Source organism: Dipodomys merriami, unplaced genomic scaffold, assembly GCF_024711535.1.
Source record: "Dipodomys merriami isolate MVZ:Mamm:240054 unplaced genomic scaffold, mDipMer1.0.p SCAF_29, whole genome shotgun sequence".
NCBI classification, from domain to species: Eukaryota; Metazoa; Chordata; class Mammalia; order Rodentia; family Heteromyidae; genus Dipodomys; species Dipodomys merriami.
In genome coordinates, this window is record NW_027204381.1 from 12,926,247 (window position 1) to 12,941,154 (window position 14,908).

The 14,908-nt window shown below is 48.4% G+C and overlaps 1 protein-coding gene across 1 annotated transcript in view; it reads right to left on the reverse strand.

Moving 5' to 3' along the window:
• Positions 1–611: 611 nt before the first annotated feature.
• The window catches only part of St14 (ST14 transmembrane serine protease matriptase), a 42,086-nt gene continuing 27,789 nt past the window's right edge, over positions 612–14,908 (reverse strand). Inside the window, exons 8-19 of the mRNA XM_070038362.1 lie at positions 12,751–12,890; positions 12,045–12,142; positions 10,045–10,154; positions 9,801–9,931; positions 8,446–8,550; positions 7,797–7,907; positions 7,603–7,716; positions 6,882–7,004; positions 5,578–5,764; positions 2,758–3,032; positions 1,399–1,535; positions 612–1,301 (exon numbers count right to left, since the gene is read on the reverse strand). Of these exons, the coding sequence (XP_069894463.1) occupies positions 1,140–1,301; positions 1,399–1,535; positions 2,758–3,032; positions 5,578–5,764; positions 6,882–7,004; positions 7,603–7,716; positions 7,797–7,907; positions 8,446–8,550; positions 9,801–9,931; positions 10,045–10,154; positions 12,045–12,142; positions 12,751–12,890 (1,693 nt within the window). The 3' untranslated portion in view covers positions 612–1,139. The remainder of the gene's footprint in view (positions 1,302–1,398; positions 1,536–2,757; positions 3,033–5,577; positions 5,765–6,881; positions 7,005–7,602; positions 7,717–7,796; positions 7,908–8,445; positions 8,551–9,800; positions 9,932–10,044; positions 10,155–12,044; positions 12,143–12,750; positions 12,891–14,908) is intronic.

A 14,908-nucleotide genomic window follows, 5' to 3' on the forward strand; every position in this document is an offset into this window, starting at 1 on the left:
CTAGCACCTCTCCTGTTCCAAGGCCAAGCTAATACAATGACCTCCAATATCCCTTCAAAGCTCAGTGGCTCCTCCCCAAATCCTTGACACTGGACAACCTTAAGCAAGGACAGGCAATTTCAAAGGAAAAAGGACTGATGCAGGAAAAGCCCATAAGCAAGGCAGCGACCGTTTCTCCAAGGCCTCAGGTCCCATCTACTCACCCCAGGCTGTTCTGCCAGCTTCTTGAACCTGTACACCTTGTCTCTGTGTGTGCAGACTTGCACAATACACATAGCTCACATGACCACCTCCACAACCAATGCAAAGTCACGCCTCTTCCTGACGTCCTCTGACAAAACTCCCTTTCAAAAACTGGACCAGACCTGGGAAAGTACAGCACTCCCTCCCCACACAGCCTTTGCCCCCAGACCCCCCTCCTGTCCCACCTGTCAGAGCACCCAGGGCTCTGCTCCTAAGAGCTATGAGGGCTTTAGAATCACAGCCCCACTCTCAACCTGACACCCTAGTCTATGGAGAGGGGAATGTAAGACCCCAGTTTCTTGAAATTGGAGCTAATAGGAAAGGGGGAATAAGAGCTTGTCGATGCCAATAAGAAAAACAAAATTACCTAAAAAGAAATAAACTGTTTTACTCATACGCACAAATACACACACTGGGTCCACATTGGGAGCTGGTAAAACAATTCCAATCTTAAGTTTGTCTGTTTTCCCAGTCCTTGGGACTTGGGTTTCCTAGGATCCCACCCACCCCCAAGCCTGCAGCCCTCCTGCAGACCTCCGCCAGGGAGGTCCCAGAAGCTGCCCTACTTAAACAACAGAGGAAGCAAGGCTTCAAGAAAGTCTTTCCTCAGCCTGGAGCAGTAGTAGGTATCCAAAAACCTTTGTCCTCAGCTGGACCACTGGCACAAATTCCTCCTTCCCTGCCTCCTGTCCTGCTTTGGAGGCTGAAGGAGGCTACAGATTCTCCAGATGAACTCAAGCGTCTTGGGGATGAACTTCACAGACAGGGTTCTGGGGGGAGGAGGAGAGGAGTCCACAACAGAGTGCAGTCAGTGGTCCTGTCCCCAGTCTGCATGTGTGCGTTGGGGCTGACCCATAGGTGGTCACGTTGGGGTAACTGGAGGCTGGCTCCTGCCTCTACACTCCAGTCTGCTCTTTGATCCAGTCTCGAAATAAAGGGAGCCTTGTGTACACGCCTGGTTTATTCTTTTGGGCACAGCCTTCGCCCCAGCTGACCACGCCTGCCTGGAAGATTCGGTTATCTGCCTCCATGCTGGACAAGGGACCACCAGAGTCACCCTGAGCAGAAACAAGACCTGTAAGTAAAGCCACGGGCCGCCCCCGCCCCAGCCTAGTCCCGCCCCACCCAGGGCCCGCCCATCGGCTTCCCACACACCTGGCAGGCGTCCACACCCCCGCTGAGGAAGCCCACACACATCATGCGTGGGGTGATGAGTTGTGGCATCAGGTCCTCACAGGTCGTCTGGTTAATGACGCGGATCTCACCTTTCTGCAGGACCAGCGCCCCTGTGCCTGGGGGAAAGGGCAGGACAGAGCTGACTCCAAACACTGAGGAGCCATGCTGCAAAAAAAACTCATGGAAGACACTCCCTGCAAGGAGTTAGCTTGCCAGCCAGACTTGGAAACAACCCAAATGCCTATGGATGACAGGAAAATGTCACCTGCAGATAAATATCACCTGAGCCGGGCACCAGTGACTCACGCCTGTAATCTTAGCTACTCAGGAGGCTGAGATCTGAGGATCGCGGTTCAAAGCCAGCCCGGGCAGGAGAGACCGTGAGACTCCTATCTCCAATAAACCACTAAAAAACTGGAAGTGGCCCCAAAGCTCAAGTGGTAGAGCACTCGCCTTGAGCTGAAGAGCTGAGGGACAGCACCCAGGCCCACAGTTCAAGCCCCACAACCACCAAAAAAAAAATATATGACCTGCAGCTGCAGCCATAGGTAACACAGCTAAATGGCACAGGGGTTTTTATCAGGTCATGGCATCTGTAAATCAGCCTTTTACTATTCCCTCCTATGTGTTACAATCTTTCACCAGAGGGTGATATTATGATCTCAATGGAGTCTTTTCAACCTAACCTTTAGCAGCTAACAGCCTGCATCCCACAAGTGGGGAGAGAAAGGACAAGTGGCTCATTCCTATGTGGGATCAGGTCACAGACACAGCTTAGTGGCCTTTTCAAATCACAGACATGCTCACCTTCATTGAATACTACTTCTGCCTTTGGCAGGTAAAGAACCAGGAACATGCCTGGCATTAGTGTGCAAGCCTGTAATCCTAGTTTCTGAGGAACAGGGTTTGAAGCTAGCTGGGACAGAAAAATCTCTGAGACTCTTATCTCCAATTAACCAGCAAAAACCTGAAGTAAAGGAGTAGTTCAAGTGGTAAAGTGACAGCCTTTATCAGGAAAAAAAAAAAAAAAAGAAAAGCTAAAGGACAATGTCCAGACCCTGAGTTCTAGCCCTAGTACTGACATGCATGTGTGCACAACACACACACACACACACACACACACACACACACACACACACACAGAGATAATTCATCTAGAGCCCAGTCTACAAATCCATCAGAAACCTCCTTTCTACCCTGAACAGCCTCATCCTGCCAAGCAGAGGGAGATCAGAACAACCCAGTAAGGCTGTACAGAGGGGAGGGTGTCTTGCAAGTATAAAACACCAGAGGAAGGCCCAGGGCTCGGCAGGTCCCTCAGCCCAGCCTGAAGCTCACCTCCCTCCTGGGTGTGCCCCCAGCCTGTGACCCAGATGGCCTTGCCAGCCGGAAAAACATGGGAGGTGTCAGGCAGGCAGATGGGCCGCACCACAGTGCTGAACTTGGCCGGCTTCTCCAGCTCCAGCAGCGCAATGTCGTAGTCAAAGGTGAAGTCGTTGAAGGACGGGTGGGTGATGATGCGCTTAAGCCGGTGCTCCTGCACCCCAGAGGCACTGCGATTACTCTGGTCCAGGAGGCCCAAGTAGACCACCCACATGGCGGGGTCTGAGTACCTGGGAGGGGACAGAGGAGCAAGACTAGTCATGAGAGTGTCTGAAGGCCTATGATGGGCACATGCAGGACCCTTTCAAGTGTCTATGAGGATTCAAAGGCTGCTCATGTTACACCAAGTCTCCAACAGTTGCTGAGAAACAAGTGACAAAAGAGAATGAGACTGGGAAGGTGGCTTAGTGGTAGAGTGCTTGCCTAGCATGCATGAAGCCCTGGGTTTGATTCCTCAGTTACCACATAAACAGAAAAAGCCAGAAATGGTGCTGTGGCTCAAGGAGTAGAGTGCTAGCCTTGAGCAAAAGAAGCTCAGGGACAGTGCTCAGGCCCTGAGTTCAAGCTCCAGGACTAGCAGAGAGAGAGAGAGAGAGAGAGAGAGAGAGAGAGAGAGAGAGAGAGAGAGAGAGAGAATGATCCTAAATTGCAACAGCACTAACCCTTCGAGACCTTATTCCTCCTCTTTTAACGCGTTTGTCAGAAAGTATGTATCTTATGGGCCTGAATTTTCATCAAACTTATACAAACGCCAACCCAGTTTTTAAACACAGACCAAAATGAATTTAAACTCTGTGTGTGTGTGTGTGTTAGTACTGGGGCTTGAACTTAGGGCTTTACAGTATTGTTTAGTTTTTCACTCAAGGCTGTCGGTCTATCACTTGAGCCACACCTCCACTTCTAGCTTTTTGCTAGTCAACTGAAGTTAAAAGTCTCTCAGATTTATCTGCTAGGGCTGGCTTCAAACGGAGATCCTCAGATCTTAGCCTCTGAGGAGCTAGGATTATAGGCATGAGCCACCAGTGCCTGGCAAAACCAGCTTTGTAAACTCTGGATTTTGCAAATTTGGGACTTGAGATCTCATGGGCTTTTCTGCTCTGGCTGGCTTTGAACCACAATCCTTGCGAGTTCAGCCTTAGCTACTCAAGAAGCATAAGTTGGATTGAGGTCAAGGCCAGTCTGGGTGCTGGTGGCTCACACCTATAACCCTAGCTACTCAGGAAGCTGAGAGCCAAAGGATCACAGTTTAAAGGCAGCCCAGGCAGAAAAGTCCAAGAGATCTGTCTCCAAAGTAACTAGCAAATAGCCAGGCTGGAGACATGGCTCCAGTGGTAGGGTACCTGATTAGCAAGTATGAGGCACTAAGATCAAATCCCAATATGAGAAGAAAGAAGGAAAGGGAAGGGAGAGCAAGAGGAGGAGAGGAAGAAAAGAGACAGTGAGACAGACAGACACACACACACACACACACACACACACACACACACACACACACACGAGGGGAGGAGGGAAGGAGGAAAAACAGAGAGAGAGAGAGAGAAAGAGAGAGAGAGAGAGAGAGAGAGAGAGAGAGAGAGAGAGAGAGAGAGAGAGAGAGAAAGAGAGAGAGAGAGAGACCTGCAGTTCATGAGCCCAGAGATGCTTGGGATAGCTCAGTCCCCGCCACCACTTGTGTCTCCACCGCCCACGCCACACACACCTGTCTAACCTGCCCAACACCAGTGCCTTTGCCTGCTTCCTGCTGGGCCTTGATGTTCCTCTCTGCGGGAAGCTGATAGAGGCAGCTTGGGTCACCTATTCCCAAGCTGACTGCTGAAGAAATACATGCAGATGGCAGGAAGGTTTAACATTGCTTCAGACTACGGGAGTCTCCTAGAAGGCCTTCAAGCTGTCTCTGTAGACTCATTCCTGTGGCCAATGGCTAGAGAGCCTAGGAGGCTAGAAGCTACGATATAAATAGCCCTGGCCCCACATCTAGCCACTGATCCTGACCGTGCCTGCCCAGTCCTGGGACACCAACAGGACCCTTCCAATGTGCCACACACAAGGATAAGTGCCTTAAGTTCATTTCCACATTTAGTTCTCGCAGCTCCAAGGATAAAAATAGTATCCTATCACCAGTGAAAACCCAGTGCTTAAAAAGTCTGAATAACTTGGCCAGGCGCCAATGGCTCACATCTGTAATCCTACCTACTCAGGAGGCTAAAATCTAGGATCAAAGTTCAAAGCCAGCCGGGGCAGGAAACTCTGTGAGACCCCTATTTTCAAATAACCACCAGAAAACCACAAGTGGCAGGATGGCTCAAAGTGGTAGAGTGCTAGCATTGAGCACAAAAGCTCAGAAACAGTGCCCAGGCCCTGAGTTCAAGACCCAGGACCAACAACAACAACAACAAAAGTCTGAATAACTTGTCCGAGGTTCCCTGCAAGCCACAGCTGGAACCAAAGTCAAGGCTCATCTTTCATCAATCCCAAGGAGCCAAGCTACACAGACAAATCAAACAAGCCTTGCCACCCAGACAACTGGGCTCAAGTCTGCCAGCCCTGAGCAAATGCCTTTACCTCTCTGAGTGTCCGTTTCTGTCAAGTGGGCATATAAACAGACCTGCCTAACCAGTTAGGGTGGCACACAAATGGTGCTTGACCAGGAGTGAGCGTCCAATAAAAGTGAGTTTTTATTTCACTACTGTTATTAAAGTTGGTCAGAGTACCTGCCCACCCCCTGCTTTGCCCCACCCTGGTGTGAGTCATGGACATCCATATCCAGAGACTTACTTGAACATTTTCTCATCTGTAAAGCAGTGAGCTGCAGACACCAACCAGCTGGAGCTGATGAGCGAAGCCCCGCACAGGTGGCCCTGGCCCAGGGCATGGAGGCTTACCTGCCAGGGCCACTCACCCGCATCTGCATCGGTGCCACCAACAACTCGAGCCTGCTTGGTGAATGACCGCAAGCCACAGTCTGCAGAGGGCAGGAAACATCAAAGGACAGTGAGTCGAATGGCACCCAGGAATCAGCTACAATGAGACCCCACAGCAAGGGAGCCAACAACATGGGGAGCCCCTTTTGATGTACACAGCAATGCTAGATTAAGTAGTATGAGGGACCTTCTACAAGTACCTGTTTTATTTTGTTTTTTTTTCCCCTTGGTGGTATTAAGGTCACGTGCTTGCTAGGCAGTAACTCTACCAATGTCAGCCATACCTCCAAGCTTTTTTGCTTTGTTATTTTTTAATAGGGTCTCAACATTTTGCCCAGGCCAGCCTGGATGAGATCCTCCTATTTATGCGTCCTTCAGAGCTAGGACACAGATATAGATGTGCATGACCAACCTTATTGGTTGAGATGGGGGTTGGGAAGTTTTACTGACTTTTTGTCTGGGCTGTTCTCACGAGCCTCCCAAGTCAACTAGGCTGACAAGGCCGAGCCATCATGTCTAACCCTAAAGTGTCTTCAAGCTTCACAAACCTCCTGACTTGTCCCTCTCCCCTGCCTCCATGTTCAACTCCTGACCCCACCCCAGGCTATGCAAATATACTGAAGGGCTTCAGACACCTATATTGGGCTGCTCAGACTTGACTTGGGTGTCATTTGCCTAGATTTCCTTGTTCAATGCTGAGGGTCATGGCTCTCAGAGGGAAGAGTGGATGGGGGACATGAAGGCACTGAATGGTGGCATTCTACTCAGTGCTTCTGAACCACGTGGTCACTGAAGAGTATAAGTAGACAAAGGTAAAATGCCTCCTGTGCTTATGCAAACTGGAGCCCTCTCCTCCAGGCCATTCACTCACAGCTGGGTCTACAGAGCAGGCCCCAGGCCAGCACTCTGGCCAGTAACCCAGCCGTCCACAGGGAGCGGCTATGCTAATGACTGGGCCTCTCCAGGATGGTGGCTACCATGGAGCAGCATCTCCATGCAAACTTGCAGTCATCCTTCCTTCCAGCCAGATGTCCCTCGCATGAGCTCCCTGCCACATGAGTAAGGTGCTATGAAGATTTCTACCTTGACTCTGGATGCACCCTTTCCAGTGACCACCCACCCAAGTTATAAACAGCCCCCACCCCACCCCCAACTCACCACAGTGCTGCTCATCTGAGCCGTCACTACAATCCTTCTTCCCATCACATTCAGGGTTGCCTTTGCTCAAGCAGAGTCCATTTTGGCAACGATAGGTGTATTTGGTACAAGGGACCACATTCACTGTTCAAGGAGAGAACACAGGAAGAAATGAATTCCTTGGAAGTACCCAGCTAGAAGCTAGTGTCTGTGTCAGAACACCTTAGAACTTTATAATAACAATTAAAAAAAAAAGTATATCCCCGATGGCATACTATGATCCACCCACCTTGCCCAGGCTTGCTCCACCCACTATACCCATGCCCACTGTTCTCCACCTTCTAGAAGATTCTCCCACTCTTCCTCACACTTTTTTTTTTTTTTATTCAGTCATGGGGCCTGAACTCTGGACCTGGGCACTGCCCCTCAGCTCTTCAGCTCAAAGCTAGCACCCTACCACTTGATCCACAGCGCCACTTCAGCTTTTTTTTTTTTTTCATTTTTTCTGCTTATGTGGTGCTGAGGAATCGAACCCAGGGCCTCATGCATGCAAGGCAAGCGCTCTACCACTGAGCCACCTTCCCAGCCCTCTTCCTCACACTTTTATAGAAGGTCCATTTATATAAACTTGACAGGCTTTGTGTGAGTCAGCTGCTGGCTGTCTCCTCAGGGTGCAAGTCCAACTAAAGGGAAATCTCTGAAGGGAAGTCTCCACAGGCAGACAGGCAGGTTCAGGCCTCACCATTGTCACACGAGATCTCATCCGACCCGTCCCCACAGTTGTCCATCCCGTTGCACTTCTGGCTCTGCAAGATGCACTTCCCATTGGAACACTTGAAGGACCCATCTGGACAACCTAAAGAAGCCAAGTCCTTAGCAATGCCAGCCACGCAGGTTGGCAGGGGAGCCCCCGCTACCACCACCCTGGGCACTCACTGCACTTCAGCTCATCGCTGTTGTCCCCGCAGTCATTCACATTGTCACAGACCCAGTAGAGGGGCTTGCACATCTTGTTGGCGCACGTGAACTGGTATGTGGCGTTGCATTCTGCAGTAGAGGAGAGGAGAAATCAGTCCCCTCTATGGCAGCCTAATCATTGGCTGCTTCCGGAGTGCAGGTGCAGGGGCGGGTACTCAGAGCTGTCAGGAAGCTTGCCCAGCTGATGAACAGCCTGGAGTAAAATTCCTAATGGCAGAGAGAGGGAAAGGGGCCCGCTCTTCATAGAGTGAGGGAGGAGGGTGGAAGGTGGGAACTTTCACCCATTTGTGATTTTACATCACAAGGGTCAGCTGACCAGGATATGGGACCCAGCAAGGACAGGAAGAGGCAGAGCCATGGAGGAGGGGAGGTGGGAGGAGGTGAGGTCAGAAGGCAGGAGGGGGCAAGGTTATGAACAGAGATGGAGACAAGGGAGGGCAGTGAAGACAGGAGGGGTAGAAGGGTGGTAGAGGAGGCTCAAGGGCCAGTTGGGGCAGAGCAATGGAAGAGGGCAGGCACCGGGGCCTGTATGAGTCAGAGGGGTGGGACCTTGGTGGGATGGACTGTGGACAGAGGGCCAGGACAGGCGTTGGCCAGCAGCACTCACGGCAGTTCCGCTCATCACTGTGGTCAGCACAATCCACCCAACCATCACAGCGCAGCTCCTTGCGGATGCACCGTCCAGTGTTGCACATGAACATATTTGGGCACGCTGCAGGGTACAGGACAAGCCTGAAATCCATGGCTCCTACCCACCTGGCCCCCCCTCGCCCTCCCAACCACTGCTGACTGCAGCCTAGGAACTCCAGCGGCAGGAACAGAGGCTGGCTGCCTTCCCAGTCCCTCCACTGCCTGTATTCCCCAGCCTGAGTGCCAGGCAATGGCTTGTGAACACATGATGAATGTGTCCTAGCCAAGTGAACGCCACGTCAGGCATGCTACATGTGTTCCACTTTCCAATGAAACTGGGAGGCCAGGTGCCCATGGTACATGCTTGTAATCCTACTCAGGAGGCTGAGATATAAGGATGATGGTTCAGAGCTAGCTCAGGCAGAGAAGTCTGTGAGACTCTGATCTCCAATTAACCACAAAAAAGTCACAAGTGGAGGTGTGGCTCTAGTAGTAGAGTGCCAATCTTGAACAAAAAGGCTAAGAAATAGCACCCAGGCCCTGTGCACCTCAGTACCAAGCAACAAAAAATAAGATATATCATTGTACATACGCAAAATATTCCAAGATCTAAAATTACCCTCAATCTGACATACTTCTGTTCCCAAGCCTTTCAGACAAGGGAGACACCTGTATACTACGTATTTTCTAAAATATATGGTTTCAAAATTATGCTGTGCTACCAGCCCCAAAGTCTCAGAGATGCTGATGGCCTTAGGAACTGAAGGGGGAAGAGTCCTCAGGCTCCAGGCCCCTCTCCCCCCAACTCCCACCACACACACACACACACACACACACACACACACACACACACACACACACAGAGTCCTCAGGCTCCAGGCCCCTCTCCCCCCAACTCCCACCACACACACACACACACACACACACACACACTGGGATGCAACCCTGAACAATTTGTTTTTTAATTCTCATACTGATATTTGAACCCAGAGCTTCATGCTTGCTCAGCTGGTGCTCTACCACTTGAACAAGCCTCCAGTCTAGCTTTGAGCTAATTTATTTTGGAGGTGGATAATCATGGATTTTTCTGCCTGGGCTGGCTTTGGACCATAATGCTCAGATCATTGATTCCTAAGTAGTCAAGATTATAGGCAGAGCCACCAGCACCCAGTTTTGTCAGCCTTCTTAACAAAGGCATCTTTAGTGTAACTTTTTCCCCAAAAGTCTGCAAGAAGGATAAGAGGTATGCATCTCCCGGGGTCTAGTTCAGGCAGCACTGCTGGTAAGACAGAGTGCATTGTGGGCCAGCCCCTCTTCACAGTATTTACTCACGGTTACGGGAATCATAGGACAGGTACTCAGCTAGGAATCCTGTGTCAGTGTAGGAGTGATCTGAATGAAAGCGAACTGTCATCTTGTTGCTGTTGCTGCTGACGACAAATGGAGACCTCTCTCCACAAAACCTGGAGGAGAAACACTAGGTGAGGAAGAGACAGCGAGGAACCAGGGCACTGGGGGTCCAGGAGGCCCTAGCCTTCCCCAGCACCACACTTCTCCCCAGCCCCTCACAGCTCACTTCTCTCCATTGATCTCCACGTAATCCTTAGAGCAGGTGCCTGGCTGCATGTCATGATCCAGCAGGTAAAAGAGTTTGAAGCGCACCTTCACATTCTGGTTGTTGGGCACCTAGACAGAGAAATGTTTAGTTAAAGTCTGGCTCCTCCCATTCTTTCTTAAGCACAATGGTATCATACAGTAGGGGGTATTGAGAGGGTGGAGCAGAAACACCGGGTACTGGTAGCAGGCTAACTGGAGATACGAGTCTCTTGAACTTTTCTGTCAAGGGTGGCTTTGAACTGTGATCTTCAGATCTCAATTGCCTGAGAAGCAAGGATTACACTCCCAGTGGATGCATGATAACTCAGTATGGAATCCTACGTATATGTATTTTTTTTAATGTACACATAGCTATGAAAGGGTGGGGGGTTGCATTTTTAATTAATTTTAGCTGATACATAAAAACAAAAATTATACATATTAACAGGGTATCATGAAATACTGAATATATATTGTATAATATTTCAAATGTCTCTCCTTGAATATTTACCAATTTTTCTTCGAACCACTATACTTAGATATCAGCCTCCTGAGTAACTAGGATTACAGGCAGGAATCAGTGGAGTCTAGTAAACAATTTATTTTTCCTTCTTCAAAATTTCATAGAAAGAAGGTTCATTCTCACCACAGGTCATGTATGACGTTTTACTTCCCTCATTAAACCAAAAACAATTGCCTTTTTACCCAAAGGAGGTACTTGACAGCTTCTCTGCAGTTTATGCAAATAGCCAGCAGCACTGCTCTGACATCTTGGGGTCATTACTCAGCAAATAAACTGTTCCTTAAACCCAGCGTCGTGATACCACATGATCAAGGGAATAACCCTGGGAGTATAACACGTACAGTGTGGATACGCAGGGCCTGTTACAGCCTAATGTGTTACAGTATAACACATACAGCCTGGATACGCAGGGTGGAGCAGGATGGCATGAGATTTCATCCTGTGACTTAGAACTGTGACCAATGGCCACGGTAACCAAAACCAGGAAACATAAAACCCTGAAAGGGAGGGGAAGGTATGATTCTGTATTCTATTAATCAAGAAGCCTGAAACATTTCCAACCATTTTTTCTTTTTTTTGTTGGTCGTGGGGCTTGAACTCTGGGCCTGGGTGCTGTCCCTCAGCTCTTCAGCTCAAGGTGAGCACTCTGCCACTTGAGCCACAGCACCATTTCCAGGTTTCTGAGTGGTTTATTGAAGAGTCCCATGGACTTGCCTGCCCAGGCTGGCTTTGAACCGTGATCCTCAGATCTCAGCCTCCTGAGTAGCTAGGATTACAGGCATGAACCACCGGTACCTGGCTTCTTTTTTTGAGTGCTAAGTACTGGAGCTTGAAATCAGATTCTCAAGTGCTTATCTGGCTTTTTTACTCTCAAAGCTGACACTCTACCACTTGAGCCAGCGCTCTACTTCTGGCTTTTTGGTGGCTAACTGGAGATAAAAAGTCTCATGTACTTTCTTGCATGGACTTGCTTTGAATCTTGATCTAAGATCTCAGCTTCTTGAATAACTAGGATTATAAGCATGAGCCAGGGAATCTGATGCCAATCCCTGGACATTTTTAAAGAAAGAAAAAGAACAGGCCTCAGATTGGGATGGTATAAGGGACACCATGTTACCGTCATAATGCTTTTGTCCCATTCTAGCTAACAGGGGCTTTCAGGTGTGTATATGTTTTCTGAAGTCTCCTGAGCATACCTCTGAGCTTACCACATACAAACCCTCCTTCACACAGAGAGGTTAAGCACAGGCACTATGTTCCTCAGTCAGTCACCAATGAGGACCTAGGACCTGAATCACAGTGTGCCTGCTACTGTGCTACAAGATCCTAACCCAGTAGGGATCTCACATACATGGCTCTTCCTATTTCCTCTTCTGTCCTTCCTTGGGATGCCGACCTGGGGCATCCGATTCTCCTCTCCCTCCGCCCTCCCCCCCCCACACCCCACAATGCCCTACCTCAATGTTCCACGTGCAGTCAATGTTGGGTGGGTAGTGGCCTGGGTAATAGGGGCTGCTAAATGTTCCTTGGGCTTCACGCAAGTTGCCTCCACAGCCTGAGTGAAAAGCAGGACACAGAATGAGGATCAAGGTCTTTGTTGAACCACAGGGCCCTTAAATGTACCCTAGGGACAGTGGCCCAAGACCTGGAGCTACCTGCTTGGACATCCATCATTTCCAGCAAGGTGACTGGAAACTGGCTACTTTAAGAATAGTTCGTTGTTTTTTTGTGTGCTTTTTTTTTGGGGGGGGGGGTGTCAGTCCTGGGGCTTGAACTCAGGGCCTGGGTCCTATACCTGAGCTTTTGTGTTCAAGGCTAGTGTACTACCACTTGAGCCATAGTTCTACTTCTGGCTTTTTTGGTGGTTAACTGAATACGAATCTCATGGATTTTCCTGACTGGCTTTGAACCATATCTCAACCAGATTCTCAGATCCTTGGATCTCAGATCCTCAGTTCTCAGCTTCCTGAGTAGCTAGGGTTACAGTCATGAGCCACCAGTCCCCAGCCCAAGAGTAGCTCGAGTAGTAGTTCAGCTGAATGCCCTCTGGCTCCACCTTTAAATTTCTGTCACCAACCAGTGTCAGTTCACCAGCCTCTGGGCCTATGGCCTTCCCCAGGTCACCCTCTGAAGTCCTCCTACCCCATCCCTGCCCTTCCTTACTGGTCATCTTGGGCAGCTGGAAGAAGGTAGCCTCAAAGCCAGGATGTCGCCGCTCTGTGTTGGTAATGAGTGTGACGAGGAAGACATTCTGGGAGGAGAGGAAGGTCAGGTTGTAGGAGGGAGGGTACGTGCCACACAGCCTGAGGAGGAAAGGGGACAGAGTTAATGAGAGAGACGAAAGTCAGACTTCACACACCTGACTCCCCAAGCAGACGGAGACCAAGTACTCCATTCCTGAGCCTGGTACTGTGCATAAAATTGTGGGTTAGAAAGACTCTCCCCTGGCAACCCAGGAGGCTGAGATCAAAGGAAGAAGCCAGAAGGGCAGAAATGTTCAAGAGACTCTTATCTCTGATTGCCCACCAAAAAAGTAGAAGTAGAGGTGTGGGTCCAGTGGTAGAGCACCAGCTTTGAGTGAGAAAAGCTAAGGGGGATGGGAAAGGGGAAACAAAGGAGGAGGCAACAATGCTTGATAAGAAATGCACTCATTATCTTGCCCATGTAATTGTAACCCCTCTCTACGGTATTTTCACAAAAAAACAAAAAAACAACTAAGGGACAGCACTTAGGTCCAGATACAACCATTCATCTTTTGTTTAAAATAGCAAATTGCCTAACAGATAATTCATTAAGCAAGTTGTGGGTTAAAGAATATTAGTAATAATAACAACAAATACTTATTAAGAACATGCCAAAAAAAAAAAAAAGCCTGCTGTGGTGGTCCACACTTAGGATCCTCACACTCAGAGGTGGAAGCAGACAGATCGTGAGTTCAAGGTCAGCCTGAATACATAAGAGATCTTGTTTCAAAAAAATGCCAACTATATATGAATGTAGCATAAAGAATCTCAGTGAAAGCTGTTGATATATAGGGATGGGATGTGTTAAGGAGGTAGATACCAGCGGAAGGGGGTTGGATTAATGGGAAGGGTGAATGAGGACAAATTGGGTTGAAATAGTTTGTTTGCTTCCATGAAAAATAGAACAATGAGACCAGTTGAGGTTGTGTTGTAAAGAGGGAAAGGGTAAGGGAAAGTGATGGGGGGGGGTGAAATTGATTGAAATACACTGTATAAACATATGGAAATGTCACAATGACATGCCTGCTGTACAACTAATATATGCTAACAAAAAAAAACAAAAATAATGTTGTAAAATTCATACTCTGTACACTTACTTTTGTGCACTTCTTTTAGTTTTTTAATTTTTTTTTTTTTGTGCCAATACTAGAGATCAAACTCAGGGCCTGGGTGCTGTCCCTTAGCCTTGTCACTCAAGGCTGATTCTCTACTACTTGAGCCACAGATCTACTTCTGGCTTTTGGTTGGTTAACTGGAGAGCTTGTTTGTTTGTTTGTTTGTTTTCATCAGTCACAGGGCATGAACTCAGAGCCTGGATGCTATCCCTGAGTGCTTTTTTTTGCTCAAGATGAACTCTACCACTTTGAGCCTTAGCTCCACTCCTGGTTAACTGGAGATAAAAGTCTCATGGACTTTCCTGCCCAGGCTGGCTTTGAACCGCAATCCTCAGATCTCAGCCTCCTGAAAAGCTAGGATTAAAAGGTTTAAATTTCTATTTTAATTATATTAACTACACCCAATTATATTCACTCTGAAATAAAATAAAGAACATGTCAGACCAGATATGGGGACCCAGGTGGAGGCAGGCCAGGACAAAGTTATGAAACTATATATTTAAAACAACCAAAGCAAAACTAAACTAGGAGTATAGCTCAAATGGTAGGAGTGCCTGCCTAGTAAGTACAAAGAACCTGAGTTCAAAGCTGCAGTACCACAAATTAAAAAAAAAAAAAGGCATAGTTCATTCCTTTCCTTCTACCTTCCTTCTTTGTCTTCCTTTATTTCTTTTTTTAATTTTGTCTTTTGGGGTTTGAGTTTTTCAGTCAGGGTCTCACTATACAGCCCAGGCTGGTCTCAAACTCTCTATGTAACCCATGCTGGCCTGGAACTGTCAAATCTCCTCCCTCAGCTCTCAAGTGCTAAGATTACACGTACATACTGCCACCACATTCAGCCCAGGTTTGCTTTTATATGTATTAATTAAGAATCTTCATAACAACTTGACAAAGCACATTCAATTATCTCTATTGCATGGATCAGGAAATCAAGATACAAGTTCAGTACCTTGCCCAAGAATA